Consider the following 21,456-nt stretch of genomic DNA (forward strand, 5'->3'; position numbering starts at 1 on the left):
CGTATTATGGCTAGTAACATGGTACTATTACCATGAATATGCTTGGAACTCAAGATAATTCAAAGAACACCCTGATATTGCAATTATAAATGTCCAAAAATATAATATTACCACAATGCCGTGGCAAAAAATCCATTGTAATACAATGAAACTTTTTTTGTTAGTGCAAGCCCTATAAAAAGTGGCAAAAAGGCCAAACAAATCAGTGTATATTTTGAACAGTGACAAAAGAAATATGACTGGAGAAATGCACTGTAGGACAGAAACGTCCAGTCGAATCAGTGTGGTGTAATTCCTCTTCAGCGAGTGAGTCCCCACTGGAGTTCAGTCCCCTCTTCCCTCATCCGTCACACGCTCCTTCAGCACCTCCAAATAAAAACCCATACACTCCATTCACTGCTCAGCCTATTGATTTTTTTTCAGGCCCACTTTAGAGGACAATTTGTATAAAGCTTTTCCATAATGCATGAGTGTGTATGTGTGTGTGTTACTGAAACTTGTGACGTGTGAGGGGCATGTTAGGACATGACCAACTTCTCTCTCACACACAAATACACATTACAATGTACAGCCACACACTGAAATGCTACACACTAGCATACACGTACATGAGGTGACAATTGATCATTAACATGTTCCTCTGGAACAGTGTGACCTCAAGTTACCATCACCAGCTGACAGGTCTAACTTTTAAACAGAGCTTAAACTTTTCTATACAATGAAATCGAATGGGGACTCGAGCTGTCAAGCTGTGAACAGTGCTATAAAAGCATTCCATATGAGCTTCAGAAGACTTTTAAAATAGTGCATGAGTCATATTGATCACTTTAATGGTAGTTTGATGTCATTTTTGAGCTCAACAGCCACATTCTCTATTCACTTTTATTGAATGGGAAAAGAACAGCATGAACATTCTGATAAAAATCTTCTTTTAAGGTCTATCGTAAATAAATAAATACATAAATAAATAACCATTTGGAAGAATAAGGGTATGTAAATGAGGACATATTTTTCATTGGATAAAATAAGTATGCTTGGGTGAAATGCAATGGTAACAAATCAAAAAATATTTTTAGACTTTAAAAGTCTATTAAAAATCTTCTGTAACTGAAACAAAGCTGAAAAAAAAGATTAAATTTGAATACAAATTTGAAATGTTTTCTTGGCAACTAACTGAAATTAATAAGTTAAAGTATTAAAATTACTACAACTAAAACTGAAAGAAAAATGAAAGTTATATAGAACATGGTTATTATAGATAAGTAAAACTAAAACTGAGCCATAAAGCCATAAAATACAATTCTGTTACTTGAAATAAATATTAACTTTTATTATATATCTGTTTTATGTTAGCTAGTTGCCAAGGTAACATTTCTTATTTTAATCTTTAGTCAAGTTAAACTACTTTATGTACTAAAATAACTAAAACTTTATCAAATGTGTGTATATAATAAGAATTTTTGTATTTTGTATATAAGAAAACTGATGTATAAAATAAAAGTTCATTCAAATTCGTAATACGTATTGTAATAGAATATAAACAATAATATAATAACACTGGTGTAATATATTGTTGGTATCCACATAAATGTATAAACCTAGAAGCATCTTAACTTCTCTAACAGACACAGTTCACTTTCACTTGTTCAAAAATAACCTGAACACGGATCTACTCACTTCCTCCTCTAAATCTGCTCTCTCATTCTGTGTTTTCCCTCTGAGCTTTCTCTGCAGAAGTGTTTGGTTCAGGGAAGTCTGTCCAGGTTGGAGTTTATGCCCCTCTCAGCAGGAAATCTGTCAGCCATTCGGAATGTGTTTGTGGCATGCGCATAACTGTGAAAGCACTGGACTGTATATGTGTGTGGCGCCGTGGTGGTACGCTAATACAAAAAAAATAAAAAAATAAATAAAAAATTCACACTGCGATGCATCCTCACACCTTCCTCATTCTGACCGTCGTTTCATACTCGTTGCCATGGAGATAAGATAAAACTCACACTGTTTTGGGCTTACAGAAGAGGAGGAGAACGATCTGAACAAAACTGCCTGATGAAAACTCATGCGCACACACACACACACACACACTCACACACTGGTGCGTACATTTCACACTATTCCAGACAAACTGACACCAATGGCAAAAAGGAACACTCTAAGCCAATAGTTCAACTAAAAATTCTCTTTTACTCACCCTCATGTTGTCCCAAACCCATATTTTCTTTCTTCCAAGGAACACAAAAAGTGAATTTTGGAAAAAATCTACTGTTACTCTTTTTAATATTTAATGAAAGTGAATAGTGAAAGAATGACAAAAAACACCATAAAAGTAGTTCATACAACAGTCATGTACAATATCCCAATTATTCAGAAGTCATATAAACTCTCGTGAAGAAAAGATGAAAATGCTACACATTTACTTACACTGATGTTGTTCCGAACCATTAGTCATTTGTTCATCTTCAAAACACAAATTATAATATATTTAACGAAACCTGAGAGATTTCTGTCCTTCCACTGAAAGTCCACACAACCAAAACTTTGATGCTTCAAAATGTACAGAAAAGATCGTAAAAGTAATCCATACAAAATAAGCAGTTTAATCCAAGTTTTATGGGTTTATGAGGGTGAGTAACTGATGATAAAATTTTTAATTATTCACTTAAAGTTATTCACTTAAAATCCTGACACAGTAGTATATACTGATCCAGTTACAAAAGATTAATTTTCAAGTTCAAATCACTGATTCAATGACACAGTCAGATTATTAGTGACTAACAACCCAAAATCCAGTCTGTTATGTCACAAAAATCTATTGTATGACTTCAGAAGACGTATGACTTTTATGATGTTTTTGAGCCTTGACAAACCCATTCCTCATTTACTTTCATTATATTGAAACTCGGACATTAAAATATTCACCCTTTCTTTTATTCACCAGATTAGTCATTCTCTCTCAGTTTGTGTATATGTATCCAAGTGCTACAGTCTTGGACTTATCAGGTAGTCAAATATTGACACACGAGAGAGCAGCAGCACTGCCACTTTCTGTCACTCATAGAGTTTAATAGTGTATGCATGGTAATGTAGTGTAAATGTGCAAAATATCTACTGCTGGAATACACCAGTGATGTTAAACTAACACAGGACAAGACAAGGAGGACAAACAGAGGACAAAAGGGCAACTGAAAGTGAAGAGCTTGATTATTCCAGATCAGAAATGTGTCGTCTTCTGGATTGTAAAGGAAAAGTATATTGAGTGGGATCACACTGCTAACAATGTACTGGGATGGAAGTGTGCATGGACTTCATTTTACTGCTAAAAGATATTTTATCACTAAAAAATGAGAGATTTTTGCCCATTATTCCAGTTTTGCTTGGTTTTCCTTGAAGTGTCAGGCTGATGTAGAACTACAGCCACACACATCCACGCTCACACTCACAAACTGCACCACTATTTGAGATTTACTGCAAACAAGATGCAGTTTTTCCTCGCCCTTCATATAAATAGTCCTATCAGCATAATGATTCCACATCGCACATGCTGACGTGCTTATTTCTTTATTTCTTTTCCATTTCAGATCAATAATTTAGCATCCCTCCATCTTTTTTGCATTTCATTAAATTCGCACAGGGAATTGCCTGGATGTTATGAGCCTCATCCCAGCGTCATCAATGGGAAATAGCAAAATGGCTGAATGACATTTTCAAAAAAGGGCAGAATTGAAGGGAGACCCCAAGATCAACCACACATTACTTTACCTGATGGTAATGTCTAATCGAATTATGCTTTTGAGCTCACAATTGCTGAAAATGTATCCAGATGCTACTTCTTCATCAGAATAGATTTGGAGAAATGTAGCATCCTCTGCAGTGAATGGGTACCGTCAGAGTCCAAACAGCTGATAAAAAAGATCACAATAATTCACAAGTAATCCACACCACAAGTAATCCAGTCCATCAATTAACATCTTCTGAAACAAAAAAGTGTGTGTTGTGGCCTAATTACAGTCCATAATAACGCTTCCTACAGTGAAAATGTCTATTCCCTATAATTGTCCTCTCAAATCAAAATACTCTGACATAATGGTTTTGGATCATGTTTGCTTGTAAACAGTGATTGATCTGTGCATATTTCTCTCCTGATTCAGGTGAGATTACTTTTTCACTGGAGAAGGCAATATTATGGACAGAGATGTTTTTTATCAGCTGTTTGGACTCTCGTTCTGACGGCACCCATTCACTGCAGAGGATCTATTGGTGAGCAAGTGAAGTAGTGCTAAATTTCTCCAAATCTGTTCTGATGAAGAAGCAAACTCCTGGATGGCCTGAGCAAAAAAAAAAATAAAATAAAAAATGGTGATCTTTTTCTATAAATTTGGAAATTATAAAGACACAATTTTTTTTTTTTTTTCTACATCTATAAATGCCAGCTGTATTTTTGGGTCAAAAGCGAAGTGTGTAATTTCTGTGGCAGCTGCAGCTCAAAATGACATGTTGAACATTCGATTATAATACAAGAAAACAATGAATTCATATCTGAGGTCAGGGTTTAGTTTAAGGTTATTCTATAATTATAATAATTGGCTTTATTTAGGAACAATAGAAGTCAATGGGCCAAACTGAGATGGTGGTGAGGAAAATCTGTGTGTTGGCCTGGTGTAAGTGTTTTTTTTATTTTTTTTATTTTATAATTTTTTTATCTTTTTATTCCCAGCTAAAACAAGAGTAGACTAATGACAGGCAGTGTAATTGAACCTGTAAATCCTGCTCTAACTCCTCACTGCTCTCTCTGATCCTCTTACACATCTTGCCATCTTAAACATGAGTCACACAGCAGAAATCAGCTTACTGCTTCACACACATACACACACTCTCTCCGGCCCTCCTACGCATACAAGTGAACCCTGCCGCTATTACACCATTAATAAAAAGTACCATCGTATTACCAGTTTCTCTTTCTTTTAGAGATTTGCCATGGTAACACCTACTCTTAACCGAAAGCTCCCCAATAAAGCTCTAGTTCCTCATCTGAACCCAATCAGGTTCAGGTTCAGGTTCAGGTTCAGGGTTCTCAGTATTTTATATCAGATAACATTTTTACTGTTTAAACGTTCAGTGGTAAGACGTCTTATGCTCACCAAGGCTACATTCATTTGATCAAAAAATACAATTAATATTGTGAAATATTTTTACAGTTTAAAATAACTGTTTTCTATTTTAATATATTTTAAAATGTCATTTATTCCTGTGATGGCAAAGCTGAATTTTTAGCATCATTACTCCAGTCTTCAGTGTCATGATCCTTCAGAAATCATTCCAATATGTTGATTTGCTGCTCCAGAAACATGTATTATTATTATTAGTAGTAGTAGTAGTAGTGTTGAAAACAGTTGTGCAGCTTAATATTTTTGTGGAAACTGTGAAACATTTTTTCAGGATTCTTTGACAAATACAAAGCTCAAAAATCTGAATTTATAGAAATATTTTGCAACAATGAAAAATACTTCACTGTCACTTTTGTTGAATAAAAGTATTAATTTCTTAAAAAAATACTAACCCCAAACGTTTGAACTGTAACATATTTATAATCAAATATGTATTAAACTTGGACGATTAAAATATAATAAAACAATTAATTAATATTATTGATGTAAATAATAAATCAAATTATTATTATTAATTTAAATCATACAAACTGAAACCTTCCCCTCCATCCAATGACATTGAGATTTTCATCGAATAACAGTTTCAATTTTGGTATTTTGCTTGTTTATATATATATATATATATATATATATATATATCACTTTTATGATACTTTTTTATCATTTTGAGCTAGGCAACATTTGCTTTCATTGCACTGTAAAGAGAAGCCTTTGAAGCAGCCTTCCTTTATTCCACATCATAATTAAAGTCTATTACATTTATCAAGATAAACCAAAGGGTTAGCTTTGCTCACGTTGAAGCAGATCATTTGAATTTTTTAGCTCGATTGATGTGCTGGGTAATCTTTAAGCAAAGAGTGTCAGAGTCAGTTTGCTAGAGCTGGAAGTGTGACCTTCTGTTAATCCATTAAAGCGACTGGTTAATCAATTGAGCTGGAAGTCATGGTCAGCCACAACAATGCTACACAACAGATAGAGGAGAAAACAACAAAAGTGGTGGCCTGGAATCACACAAACACATGCGCGGCCAAGGTGTACATCCCTACGGATGTTTTCCCACAATCCCCTGTGTCGTGTGGATGACCACTCACACGTCCGTATCCGTGACAAGAGAGAGGGGAATCCAAGCATGTAATCGATCGATACTTGCTGGAAACCTCTGGACCCCTTATACTGATACACATTGACACAGCGGCTAAAGCGGATCAATGAGCGCTCCAGTGTGAAGGGCAGGGAGACGCACACCTCCATTGAGAAAGATGAACTGAGCAAAGAGAGAAAGAGAGAGACTCTAGTCACTGATTCCATCTGACTTGGCTGGTGTAAGCAGCACCTATTGATTTTCCAATCAACTACAAGGCCAGGGTTCAAACAAACGTACACACACACACACACACACACACGCGCACACACTCCGCCACTTGAGCTAGGAAGTCCGCTACTCAAGAAAGCTGCTACCTTGTTTGAACGCACACACAAAGCACTCTTGGCAGAATCATTTTGCTGCTTTTAGAGGGAATTTGATAAAGTGGAAAAGCATTTGTCCACTATCAGATTGGATTTATCACATAATCAAACACACATATACAGGGTGGTAATTATTAGGGAGGTCTCAGCACCGTAGATATGTCTTGCTCCCTGAAAACAAGTTTTTTTTAGGATTACGATACACTTTGGTGTCCTACTATTTGTATTTATTTATTTTATAAAAGCATTAGAGCAGTGTTATTATTTTTAATTAAACCTAAAATAAAAACTATTAAAAATTATTTTCTGTAATTGAAATAAAGTTAAATATAAATATTAGGTGAAAAACAAACATTTAGAATATTTAAATAACAATTAGAAATGTTGCCTTGGTAACTAAATAAAAATGTATTAAGTTTAAGTATTAAAATAATTAAAACTGAGATAAAATAAAAAAATAAAAATAAATTTAAATTCCTTTCCATTATAATGGGTTTTCAGATCAATGATGCCTATACGATCAATCAGCTCCAAAAAGAAATACAAAAATCTGAGCTAACTGAAAGAAAACAAGTTGACAAAAAGATCGAATCCAAAATTTGGTATATAGCATCATTTATAGATTCACATGCAATTTTTGAAAGGCTGGTAATTACACACAACTAAAATTTGATGTACTATGTACTATTTCATAGTACTTAAAATAATTTATGTACTATGAAAGAACATAAATTATACAAAAATAACACTACATTATAGGCACAAATCCTAACAATAAACCATAACATAACATAAAACCTAGCATGAAAAGTAGCTAGCTTTTAAGTTACGATAAGATCAAACTTTTTTAATAACTGCGAACCAACATTTGGTCCCAGTCTAGTTAGATGTAGTGAGTCATAGCTTAATTTAGGTTGAATTTGCAACCATATTAGTCATTCTCAGACAAACCTCCCTGGACATTACCCCCATGAAAATCTTTGTGTAATGTTGTACGCATACCATGTTAGATAATATTGGAAATGAGTGAGAATCATCCATTCTGGCAGTACAGAGCATTACGTGTCTTGATTCAGCTCCATTTTGTTGCATTGTCCTATTTTTCGGATTCTGCTCCATCCAGACAAAATGGGAGATATTGAGAAAGGCCAAAATGAATTAGGACTGACTAACAGAGTTCTTTAAGATCATATTGAGAACATTAGGGTAAGAATAAAATCAAAGACAGGGGCTTTCATTTTCATTTTAACACCTCAGATGAATGTTCAATGAAAAAAAAAAAAACATAAATGTAAATTTTAATTTCGGAGATTGGGCCTAATTCATTATGCAGCCAGTAAGAGGGTCCCCAATCTTTCATCCATTAAATTATACACACATATATATATATATATATATATATATATATATATATATATATAAAGTATATATATTAATATCCATATGAAATTTTCTGTACAGAAATTGGGGAAAATTGTCCAAAATGTTCATGCATGCCTAAGGTTGCAGACCTGATCCTATTTGGACTCCCAAACAACATCCATCGTTTTCCACACTTTGAAAACAGAATGACCTTCCCACCTTTTGAGTGACAGAGCAAATAAACTGCAAACTGCAGTTGCAACAAGACTTCCTTTACAGATTTAGGATCTTAAAACATAACAGATTTCAGATCTGCGGTTACTTTAACAGCCCAACCATGCAAGGTATGTCTTACCTGGAACGATGGAGACAGTGTCTTTCTCCCAGGACACCACACTGACGTACTCCTGCACAGCAGAGGGGATGAGGCACTTGAAGACGGCCACGTTGCCCCGCATGGACCTTTGGTCCGCCACGCGAACTGTGTAAGGTTCCCTGAACACTGTTCATGATGAGGCAGAAGAAAAACAGAGGTTGGAATTTTTGAATTAAATACAATTTTGTATTTGAAATTGTACATTTATATTTCACATTTTACAGACTTGTTCTCTGGTAATTTTCTGGTAATTTTCTGTTAATTTAATTTAATTTAATTTAATTTAATTTAATTTAATTTAATTTAATTTAATTTAATTTAATTTAATTTAATTTAATTAATTTAATTTAATTTAATTTAATTTAATTTAATTTAATTTAATTTAATTTAATTTAATTTAATTTAAAATTATTTTATTTTATTTTATTTTATTTTATTTTATTTTATTTTATTTTATTTTATTTTATTTTATTTTATTTTATTTTATTTTATTTTATTTTATTTTATTTTTTATTTTATTTATTTTATTTTATTTTATTTTATTTTATTTTATTTTATTTTATTTTATTTTATTTTATTTTATTTTATTTTATTTTATTTTATTTTATTTTATTTTATTTTATTTTATTTTATTTTATTTTATTTATTTTATTTTTTTATTTCCATCTAACACAACATCACCAATCATATTAATGGCAGACCCAAGAGTAATACATTTAAAACAATAATAATAATAATAATAATAATAATAATAACACTTCAGTCAATTATACACTATTTTAAATAAAATAAATTCAATTAAATAACAATAATCATATTAATAGTTAGTAATAGTATAATAAAATAAAATAAAATAAACTGATCTGGGTCAAATGCATTAATTTTATTAAACATATAAGTGGATTGTGAGATGGAGAGTGGATCATTTTTCTTCTTTCTTTCTTTTTTTTTCTTTTTTCGTCAAGAGCTGTTCAAGAGTTCAAGAAGTGGCCTTTTTATAAATCACCCTGGCAATGCATGCAGACGGCGGAGAGTGGACGACACTGCACAGCCTCTGGAGCTGTCAGAAACATTTGCCCCCGCTAAAGGGACCCTCTCTGCACCTGACAACCGGAACTCGGACGAGAAAATCAATAGACGAGAAGAACACACAAAGCGAGTGGGGTACGAAGATGTTATTTACGGGCGAGGAGATCCTCCTACGGTAAAGGGCAACAGGGGAGCACGAGCAGATTAAAGGAGGCGCTGAATTTCATTTTAATTTCAGGGACTCAATTTGCATTGTGTCTTTCATCAACATCTATTTACTTACGGATTTTAATTTCTCCCTCGTATCTTTGGGGAAGTAACACAAGACGCAGAGCAAGGGCATCTCATTCATGAACATGACGCCGCAAATTTGATCACACAGTCGGGGGATGTTTTCAGAGAACTCTGTGGGTATTGCAATTGGATTCGCGGCCAATTCAACTACACAGCTTTTTTAGCCCATCAAAAAAGAGATCATAAGAATTCATGAAATGTGGCAATCACCCACAGCCGCGCTCCGTGGCCACCCCCTCCTGTCTCGCTTTCACTCGCTACCTCTATTTCTATATATAATTAACGCCTGGCTTGCGGGTGAATTTCCTTGGTCATTAATAACCAGGTGCCAGTGTCACCCACAGCAAGGCGAATCAGTGTCCTTGTCTGAATGTTAAGTCATGAATCGTCGAGCCCAGTCATTATATTTCTTTCTTTCTTTCTCAATATTTAACTGATCTATGAAAATATGTAAATGAAAGATGCTTGAGTAAGTTAAAACAGGCTGTGTATATTTGCCCACTGTTAACTAACCAGCTTCTTACCGATGCAGATGAGATTTGAATCAATAGAACAGATCAATAGAACTCCCTATTACACTCAGGACTCCATAGTCTACAAATAATCATTTATTCAGTTATTGATTGACTGCGAGTCTCGGGCTTTATTGAATTTCTAAAGATAAACTAACTCAAAGTGGCCCTCTGTTAGCTAGTTTTATTTTCACCTCAACTCGGATTGCGCTACACCTGGTTGTGGAATTTTGTTTTGCAGTGGTCGAAGGAGCGTAAACAAGCCAAAATATTTCTAAGGCTTCAATAATGCATGCGTAAAATTCACAGACGAATTTGCCGACAACAATAGCAGATAGCATTTTTTATGGGCAAATGACTCTCCGTCTTCATGTGCGGCATCATTAGAATGTTACTGATGCCTGACTATACTCATCGGTTGCTTGGAAACGGACTCACACACGGGCTGGTGCTCTCTTTCTCCTTTTGCGCACACCAGGAGGACTGAGTCCTGTATCACTATCGTTTAAATAATTAACTCGAGAGAAACCAAATACCGTATTTACTTATTCATGACGCAAGATGTATAAAAAAGGGGAAAAGATCCAAATTGAATAAGAATGAGGTGGTGAAAGGTGCTCATTAATGTAATGGTGAAAAAAAAAATCAACATGACCTATCAGGAGGCAGGAAGCAAAAAGAAACAAAGGGCTGAAAAAAAGAAAGAGGGAGCCTGTGTCACAGTGCACCTGCCACACTCGTCGCACGAGGTCTGTGTTTAACCCTGGAGCTGACTTTAGACAAACTCAATATAGGATGTAGGACACTCTCCATTAAACATGCTGCTGTGTATTTAGGATTATAGAGGTGATATAGTTAATATAGCATGACTTCTGCTAAGCAAATTTCTGCATTTAACTCGTCTTTATCCTCCAGTCAATTACCTGCTTACCACTAGACTAGATAGATAGATAGATAGATAGATAGAAAGACGGACAGACAGACAGAGAGACAGACACACTTACATATAGACAGGTAGGTAGGTAGGTAGGTAGGTAGATAGATAGATAGATAGATAGATAGATAGATAGATAGATAGATAGATAGATAGATAGATAGATAGATAGATAGATAGATAGATAGACAGACAGACAGACAGACAGACAGACAGACAGACAGACAGACAGACAGACAGAGATAGATAGATAGACTGCCTATGGTATACAGGGAAACGGGGACACAAACAATTGACATGCAGAGTTGAGACACTGTAAAAGGCTAAATGAAAAATGAACAGTGAGTGCAAGGAAGAACACACACACTCATATGAAGCCCTCATAGGGAGATTTTCATAAATGTAGAGCTATCCACACAGGTGCCCGTGCTATTATTGGCACAGGATCAGCATGCAGGAGAGTGGGTGAGAAAAGAGGAGGAGGGAGAGAAAGAGAGAGAGAGACATACATGGGGGGGGGATGGTGTCATACAGTGAGCTGTCAGCTGTCATCATTCTCCAGTGCCACCTGAGACATTCAGCGCCACACCCTGCCCCTCCCCTCACCGTACCCATGGTAACCCCTCAGTGCCAGGATCTGATTGGCTGGTGAGGGAGCCCCAGTGTTGGGTTCCTCAGGGCTCTGTGTGGGTTGCTAGGTCCACTAGCAGTTTTGCTGCATCTCAGCACTTAATTGATTAATTAGTGTAATTATTTGAGGCGAAAGTCACCCCCGTCTTGTCGCCGGTTGGTAGGTAATTCATTCCATCCTCTGAGACTTTAATGTTAATGCGGGTAAGGTGGAAAATGTAGCATGGGCCGAACTCATCTGGTTACATTTGAAGAGTTGTTCAAGCTGACTTTATTTATAAAGTTGTGAGATCGCCGTTGCTCGATGGGGTTATTTCTGGGAAATTCAGAGTAGGTGAACACGTACGTGTGTGTGTGCGTGTGTGTAAGATGGGAACTCTAGCTTAGAGGACAGATGGAGACTGGGAGACAGGAGGGACACTGGCACTGCGCAGGCTGGCATAAGAGTGAGTGTGTGAGTGTAGGGAGGTGTATGGATATCCCTCGCTGTTGCTGGGCGGCCAGCCCCACTCACGAGCGGTGACCTTGGCACCGAGTGGGAGGGTCAGTCAGCCAACTGTCTGTAGCGCCATGTGCCCGTCTGTGCGCTGCTTTTTAAAGCAGCCAGGTCAACAGGCCGGCCACTGGGACATCCATTTGGCACTTACATTCTTATTTAGGTTAGCAATATGGCGGCCGCTACTTCTGCTGTTACTGCAGATGTTAAGTTAAGAACTCATGTTCCACTTGTAACGTCACGCGCCCCCCTCTGCCACAGTGCATGCGTTGACTATGCTCTTTTCTCAGCAATATGGTCTGCAAAGAGATGCTGACGAAAACTAAATCCATTGCAGTCTTTCAGGGTACAAGTGTGCAGGGTCACACTTTATTTTAAGGTCTGATTCTCGCTATTAGCAAACCATTAACTATGACTTTTGCTTCAATAAACTACTAATCTTCTGCTTATTAATAGCTAGTAAAGTAGTTGTTAAGTTGAGGTATTGGGTAGGATTAGAGATGTAGAATATGGTCATGCAGAATATGTGCTTTATAAATACTAATAAACAGCCAATATGTTATTGATAAGCATGCTAATAAGTAACTAGTTCATAGTAAGAATTGGTCCCTCTATGTGTGCAGATTATAGTAAGGATATACACAGGATCAAACAATTAAGCGCCAATAAAAGGGCTGTAAATAGAAATTTATAAGGGCCTGCTATGTAATATACATCAAACTGTTGTAAGTTTTTTAACAGATGTAAGTGTTAAGAATGATCCTAAAGAAAAAAGTAAGCTCAGAAATCCATGTGACACGTGGAATATTCTTCTTTTTAAACTTCCAAACTATGAGGAACATTGAAATATAATGAATTAAATCACAACATGGCTTCACTTTATCACTGGGAAATAGAGATGTTATATAAAAGTCACTTATGACACTAAAAGTATTAATATACAATTATTAATTTATTTTATATTATTAATTTATATTAAAAATATTAATTTCACTTGGTAGTGTATATACTAAAACTAAACACAAAAAGGTAGTGCATACAAATATATTTATTTATATTTATATTTATTAAGAAAATGTATCCGTCCACCAGCTATTGAAAGAATTAAAGGGATAGTTCACCCAAAAATGAAAATTATGTCATTAATTTCTCACCCTCATGTCGTTCCAAACCCATAAGACCTTTGTTCATCTTCAGAACACAAATTAATATATTTTTGATTAAATCTGAGAGCTCTCTGATCCTCCATAGGCAGCAAGGAATACTTTTTGTGCACAAAGAAAACAATAATAACAGAATTTATTCAACAATTCTTCTCCCAGAGTTACTATCTTCCGCCATTTCGGAGAGTACCCGGACGCAATCAGCGTTGTTTACGTTCAGTAGAAAGCACGCATGCTGAACGTAAACAACGCTGATTACGTTGATTACATTCTAGGATACTCTCCAAAATGGCGGAAGACGGTAACTCGGAGAGAAGAATTGATGAATAAATGAGGTTTTTATTGTTTTCTTTGCGCAAAAAAAAAAAAGTATTCTCGTAGCTTCATAAAATCACGGTTAAACCCCTGATGTCACATGGACTATTTTACAGATGTCCTAATTACGTTTCTGTGCCTTGATTGTGGTAGTACCCTTGCTGTCTATGGAGGATCAGAGAGCTCTCAGATTTCATCAAAATATCTTAATTTGTGTTCCGAAGATGAACAAAGGTCGTACGGGTTTGGAATGACATGAGGGTGAGTAATTAATGACATGATTTTCATTTTTGGGTGAACTAACCCTTTAAGGTTTTATATATGTAATGACTAACCACGTTTTGTTCTCACTATAGATTGGGAACAAATTCTCACTAGTAACTAACTATTAACAACGACTTTTGCCTCAACAAACTCCTAATTTGCTGCTTATTAATAGTAAGGTAGTTGTTAAGTTTAGGTACTGAGTAGGGTTAAGGGATCTAAAATATAGAATAAGGCATTAATATGTGCTTTATAAGTACTGATACATAGTCAATAGGCTATTAATATGCATGCTAATAAGAAACTAGTTATTAGTGAGAATCGGTCATGGCCTGTTCCTTGTGAGATCTGACACAAAAACTTAATGGTTGCCAACCTTGACCTTTACTCATTGCACTACACCACCATATAAATACATTAAATAGATGTAAATAGACAGACGGACAGATGGATGGATGGGATCATGTCTCACCTGCTTTGACACGGATGCTAGGGCTGCGGATCTTGCCGGCCTGGTTCTCGGCAGTGCAGAAGTAGTCATTATCATGAATGAAGCTGTTGAAGGCAGAGGGGGAGAAGGGGTAGAGCTGCAGCGTGCCGTTGGCGTGAACGTGGCGGATGTGTGGCACGTCGTAGATGTCGTCGCCGGTGGCCAGGTACCAGCGGAGGACGGCATGGGGGGCGCCACCCGCAGGACAGGGCAGGGACACCCCCACTGAGCTGGAGAAGGTCACTCTCTGCAGGGAAGCATTCACAAAGTACAGCCGCGTCGAGACCACATCCTCGCTGTGCACTGGAAGAGAGACAACATGGTCAGTCATGAAGTGACCAAAGATTTTATTCTTCAAATCAACACCTGGACAGGTAAAGGGGCCAATGCATACTTGTAACTTTGGGTTACTGCACTTTGAAATCATAAAAGAATCACTGCGTGTCATTCTGGCAAACTTCCACCTCACATTCACGTCTGGTAAAGTGCACACCATGGTCTGATTGGATTATCCCAGAGACATTCCCACTGGGTCAGCACAACTCAATACAAATTTAGAAATCAATAACTGGATTGGGAAGATGATGTAACCAAAAATTGTCCTTTATCTTATTATTTGTCTGTCGTTTACCAAGTGCACAATCTATATGGGGAAGCTAAGGTCAGCTTGTCATTACTGTAGCAAGTCACAACTGTTTCCTAAAGCTGCTGTTACTTTAACGCACATCTGGTATTCAGATCAAGTTTGTTAGACATATTTGATGTTAACGCCGCAACTGATGCTTAACTACCATAGTGTGATGCATCGTTGGAGAAATTAACTACTGTAGCTAGTCACAACTGTTTCCCAAAGTTGCAGTCACTTTGTCGCACATCCATTGTTCGAAACAAGCTGGTTCGACATATTTGATGTTGACGTCACAACTGATGCTTAACTACGATAGTATGATACATCATTGGAAAAATTAACTACTTTAGCTAGTCATAACTGTATCTCAAAGCCACAGATATTTTGTTGCACGTCCATCATTCGGAACAAGTTGGTCCGACATATTTGATGTTGATGTTACGACTGACATCACGGCTGATGCTTAACTACTATAGTATGATGCATCATTGGAGAAATTAACTGCTGAACCTATTCACAACTGTATCCCAAAGCCTCAGTAACTTTGACGCACACCCATCATTCGGAAAAAGTTGGTTAAACATATTTGTACTTTGTCGCATATCTGTCATTCGAACCACGTTGGTTCAACATATTTAATGTTGACATCACAAATGATGCGTAATTACCACAGTATGATGCATCATTGGAGAAATTAACTACTGTAGCTAGTCTTAGCTGCTTCAAAAATCTGCAGTTACTTTGTCTTCCGTTTGTTGATTGTAACAAGATGGTTCACAAATCAAAATGTATTTATAAATCACAATAAAAACCACTGACCACTGTGCTGTACAAAACCTTGCTAAAAAAGACATATAAATAAATGTAAACAGTTTTCACCGCAATGCACTAAAGAGGAGAAAATAAAGAAAAAAGAAAACACTGATAGGTGACAGACCCTTATACTCAAAGGATAGTTATAAGCCTTGGAAAAAAAAAGTAAGTTTTTAGCTTGGATTTAAATTCAGATTCTGAAAAGACTAATCAGAGGGAGACTGGAAGACTATTCCATAGTATAGGCCCAGCAATAGAAAAAGCATAGTCACCCCTCAACTTCAATCTAGATCTCGGGACCATCAGCAGTCTTTGCTCAGAAGACCTCAGCGATCTAACAGATCTATTTGGGTTTAAAAGATCACAGAGATATTCAGGAGCCGTTCCACTCAGAACTTTAAAAACAAACATTAAAATTTTAAACTCAATTCTGTAACAGACCGGAAACCAGTGCGAAAAGCATAATTCGGGGGAGATATGATCAAATTTGCGGGTGCCAGACAAAAGTCTTATATTTGATTGACTTATTCCCATATAAAGGGAATTACAATAATCAAGCCGTGATGACACAAATGCATGGATCACTTTCTTGAACTCTTGAAATGATAAAAAAAAAATAAAAAAATACTCTTGGCTTTTGATAGCAATCTTAATTGGAAGAAACGGGATTTAACTACAGAATTTATCTGTTTATCGAACTTGAGTGCAGAATCGAAAATAACACCCACACACAATGACCTCCGTTTTGCCCTCATTAAGATGTAAAAAGTTTGAAGAGAACACACTGTTGTTCGAACAATGTCGGTTCATCATATTTGTTGCAATTTGCGTCACACTGGTGGTAATAATAACTTATGCTAATTAATCGGTTCAAGAATGAAACAATAGTTGGATCATTTCGAAGGTTGCGCCCTCTAGAGGTTGCATTTGTTGGCTACATTGTTAGCCAACTATGGTTGCATGTTCTATCATTAGCACATTCACACTCTTGAAAAACTGTGTGGACATCTTCTTGATAAACTGAAAAATGTAGAATTAATCTATACTGCTAACCACAAGTCAAGAGCTGTGCTTCCAATACTGTTAGCGAATATTAACTGGAACTATGGTTTTGGAAAACCCCAAATCTTTGAACTATGCTGATAACGACAAAACTTGCAACCATACAGAAGTTAACACAGATGTAAACATGGCTGTGAAGGAGAGACTTGAAACCTGTTCACAACAAGGACGATAAAGACAACAATAAAGATATAGTTCTAAAAACTGTTCTCAATAATAAAGAATAGCAGAGTCCACACCACAGCTATAACGATAAAGGCACAGAGAAACAACATTGTTAGAATCACATTCAGAATGATTTTTTTTCCAGCAGATGAATGATAAAAACATTGACACCCAATCAGAATTAATCCTGATATAATGAGCTTGAGAATTTAAAGCGGCAGACGAGGGTGTGCTTAGAATAAACAGACAATATCATCCGCTGGTGTGGACAGTAATAGTTAGACAGTAATATAGTTATCTTTATAGTTATCGTTCTTGGTGTAAACAGGACTTTACAGTCTTAACAATGGCACACACTGTATAAAGGTCCTAGATCACATAATTTTTGCTAACTCACAAGTTTTTTTTTTTTTTTCTTTCATCAGCTGACCATCTGTTATAAAGAACAGTACAATCCATTTTACATTACATTTAAGCACTTCTAACCCTCACAGTCTTGTTTTCATTCATGCCCAGAACTAAACATGGCACTACCCTGACTACGGCCGATAGAATATTAAAATGCTGCAGTTTCCACAAAAGTAAACACAGAAGTAAATGAAGAAAGCCAGATGTGGGAATCAGCAAGGATTCTAAACAAAAGCCAACTTTGTCCACAGCAAGAGTGGTTCTTTACTCTCCATTCACATCTTTTCATATGTGTGTTCTTGGCAGATGCTTCCTTACCAAAGCGACTTATCCAACCTTAACCCAAATGGCATCTATAACAGTACAGTTGTAGGGCAGGCATTAAAGAATATCACTAATCTAATATGTGTGCGGTGTGAGCCGTGCTGAATGCTGCCATCTGATAGGAGAATAAATAGGTCATAGAACCCCCGCTATGTATCTACAAACCTCTCTGACAGCTAATGTGGATCAGACAATCATTCGCTCTTGGTGTATTACCAAATCCGGACTACTGTGAGAAAAGAGAAAAAAAAGTGGTGGTTTGCGTAATTAACACGCGTGCTAATTTAGCAGCGTAGCTAATGATATCCTTTAAAAGCGGCGTTTTAGAGATTTACCATTCTGGCATCTCTATTATCTGCAGGCTCTATTACGGATTACATGGTTCGGGTGGGATGGCTCTGTATCTTTTTGTATTCAGAGAATTGCTTAGCTCAGCTCTGGCTCTGAGCCAAGGGAGACACAAGCCCAAAGCAAGAGAATTTTCTTCTAAGGCAATTACATTTAATTAATGGCCCCCACCAGGTTTATGTCAACAATGCCTGGATTAACCCCCATTCTTGTGATTCTCATTGTGTTCGAAAGAATAATGGTGACATGCAACCATGGCATTAAAGTCAATGGAGTACCTATAAGCTTCCACATACTGAACAGACAGCATCGCAATTCATACCAATAACACTAAATATCAATATGCAACTTGTTTTAATGCAATGAAAGTTCCGATTCACTTTTGTTTTATGGAAAAGAGCAGCTTGAACAATCTATAAAATATCTTTCTTTGTGTGTGCCACACAAAACAGTAAGGTAAATGGGTTTCGAAAGACACAAGAAGATATTCTGTTCCTTTAATGACTATAATAATGTTATTCTTACTTTTGACATAGGCTACTCCATTAAAAGGCTTACAAAGGACAATAATAATATTTATAAAAAAAATCATGCAAAATGTTAAACATAAATACATGCAAAACATAGAATGAAAAACATGAAAAAAGTGATGCTAGAGAATTGAAAGGCTGAGATTAGAGCTAAAGCTTTTACTGGGTAAGGTGGGGGTTTGGATTCTTTCTCTCTCCATCCATCACTCTCTCTCCCTCTCTTTTTATATTCCCATAGAACATGAAGGGATATGTTATGTGATTGGAATTTGTACGCCAGACGCAGAGAGTTAAATCCATATAATCTCCTTTCACATTTAACACACACAGAGCCTTTCTGGCCTGATAATCGCAGCACGGTGGAGGGCCTCTATCATTTCCCCTCTCACTCTGCCCTGTGGGGAGGGCAGATTACAGAGGTGGGTACGAGCCAGGGGGCAAGAGTCCAGACAAGACCAGGTTTAGAGTGTGCATAGTGGTAGGTTATATGGGGGGCTGAAGTGAATGGATGTGCCATCAGGAATCACAGGTTGCGTAGGAATGAAATAAAATGCTTTTCATTGTTAACGCTTTGCATGAAAGGCTGGATTACATTAGAACGATGTCTAGACTGGCAATTCTCAACCTTTGTTACTCCAAAGTCCCCTACAGTAAAGGTTATTATTTAAAAGACTGCCTACACAGCTATGATGTTTCCATTTCTGCTGAAGCAGTTTTATTAATGTTGGCTGTTAATACGTTTAAAAAATTTAAATGATGTGATTATGTGATAATGTCAAGATTTTTTTTTTTTTTTTTTTTGTAGTTAATAAAAATATGTTGTTCCTTTTTAAAAGGAAGAAAACAAAATAAATAGATTCCACATTGTTCACTCTATTTATAACCTTTTAAAGACACACAGCATGTGTAAATATCTCTTAGGAGTGGAAATGCAAATGTTTTAGATCCAATTAGATGTCAGGTTTTGAGAGGACAAATACAAATATTATATATAATGAAAATATATAATATACAAATGAAAATATAACCAAGCAAAAAACAATTTTGCTTGGTTATATTCTACAATCTATCAATCAATTAATCACACAAATAAATAAATAAATAAATATTGGCAAGAATATGCATTTTAATTCTTAATTTAAAAAATAAAAACAAAAAAAATTAAAAACATTTAATTATTTATTTATTTATTTATTTAATTCATGCATTTATTTATTTATTTATTTATAAGTAATTTGAGAATGCTTTAGCCCCCTTGAAAGTTTACTGAGGCCCCCTACTGGGCCATGTCAACACCCCTGACTGAGCTTTGCTGTGCATGCAAGTTTGGCTTTCAATGTAGTGCCACAGTTGCACTGACAAATCTAGGATTTGAAGCAAATGTTTGACCCACGCTTTTGTGTAAAGAACCTCTGGGATCCAGCATTAGAGTTAAACAGCAAAGATTCCTGACATGCTCAAAATGGAGCAGTCCCTGGCTGCCGTCAGCCTTAAGTGCTATTTGGGACGAGAGCAGAGTGCACTCTATCCTGGTTTCTGAGCTGTGTCAAATATAATTCCGAGAGCCCTTTTCAGGACCATGGACAGTGACTGAATGGTCCCTAAACACATTTCAGCACTATAGAGAGCGCCAATCTCCTCCTCTCCACGGAAATGCAACTTAAAACTAAGCATAAACAAGCATCTGTTAATCTGTAAAAGCTCCTTTTAAGAATATAAAAACATCTCTCTCTTATTATTGGACAAACAACAGCAAACGCCGCCCCGCTCGTGGCAAAAGCAAATATAGACAATAGCGGAAAGCCTGCATGACAACACATCAGTTCACAGTAGATCTGAACAAAACACAGCAACACTGGGAAATATGGTCATGGTCTTATTGAAATGGGATGAAAAACAGGTCAACTGGTTAGTCCCCCTGCCCCCACCCATTTTTGCCTTTGCAGATTATAGCCTAAAGCATAAACCCCCATAATAAAGATTGCAATATCTATAATCTCACAGTGGGGTTCTGGGTAAGGGGTTGTGGATCCAAAAGGGACAGCCTGGGGATATCACCCCCACTGTCTGGGTGATGGTGGCAGGGGGAGTCTGAGGTAAGGAGGGGGAAAAGGAAAAGCTTGAGAGCAGGACAGCTGCAGTTTGTCCTCCACACCAACAGGTGCCACTATTGGGATGCTGATAGGAAAGTGCTCCCATTCTCAGTTCTGGGCTACCACAGGACCTCTGGTCATAGGATCATAAAACTTTTTGAGCCAATAACCTTAGCTGTAAATGGTATGTGACTGATTACCCTAAAGGCGTGGTCACATTTACGACTGCTCTGCAAACGCTTGCGAGAAAATTCCAGTCATTTCAATAGGAATTATTGCGATTGTGAGTTTCGTGTGACTGCAAAAAATTCCCTATTCAGAAGTCACTCATGTTGCTCACATGAATTTGCCGCGTCAACCAAAAAAAAAAAAAAAATCTGCTATGTTTTAAAGTTTGTGAGCTATGTTTCATACATCGCTATTAACTGTGGAAAATTTCCCTTGGAAATTCTGCCTAAATTTCGCTAGTATGACCTCACCTTAAAGCTGCAGAACACTGTGTCATTATAATGCTGATTGGCACAAAAACATGCACAATTCCAAACTCTTCTATCCTGAGCTTTTGATTTTACAGAGTGAATAAGCAAA

General features: G+C 36.5%; 1 protein-coding gene across 6 annotated transcripts in view; it reads right to left on the reverse strand.

Moving 5' to 3' along the window:
- dscaml1 (Down syndrome cell adhesion molecule like 1) overlaps positions 1 to 21,456 on the reverse strand; it is a 134,446-nt gene that overhangs the window by 105,258 nt on the left and 7,732 nt on the right. For all 6 annotated transcript variants that reach the window (XM_058745511.1, XM_058745514.1, XM_058745513.1 and 3 more), the window contains exons 2-3: positions 14,480 to 14,800; positions 8,350 to 8,496 (exon numbers count right to left, since the gene is read on the reverse strand). In XM_058745511.1, coding sequence (XP_058601494.1) covers positions 8,350 to 8,496; positions 14,480 to 14,800 — 468 coding nt within the window. The remainder of the gene's footprint in view (positions 1 to 8,349; positions 8,497 to 14,479; positions 14,801 to 21,456) is intronic.

The sequence above is a fragment of the Onychostoma macrolepis genome, chromosome 15, assembly GCF_012432095.1.
Source record: "Onychostoma macrolepis isolate SWU-2019 chromosome 15, ASM1243209v1, whole genome shotgun sequence".
Lineage (NCBI taxonomy): Eukaryota > Metazoa > Chordata > Actinopteri > Cypriniformes > Cyprinidae > Onychostoma > Onychostoma macrolepis.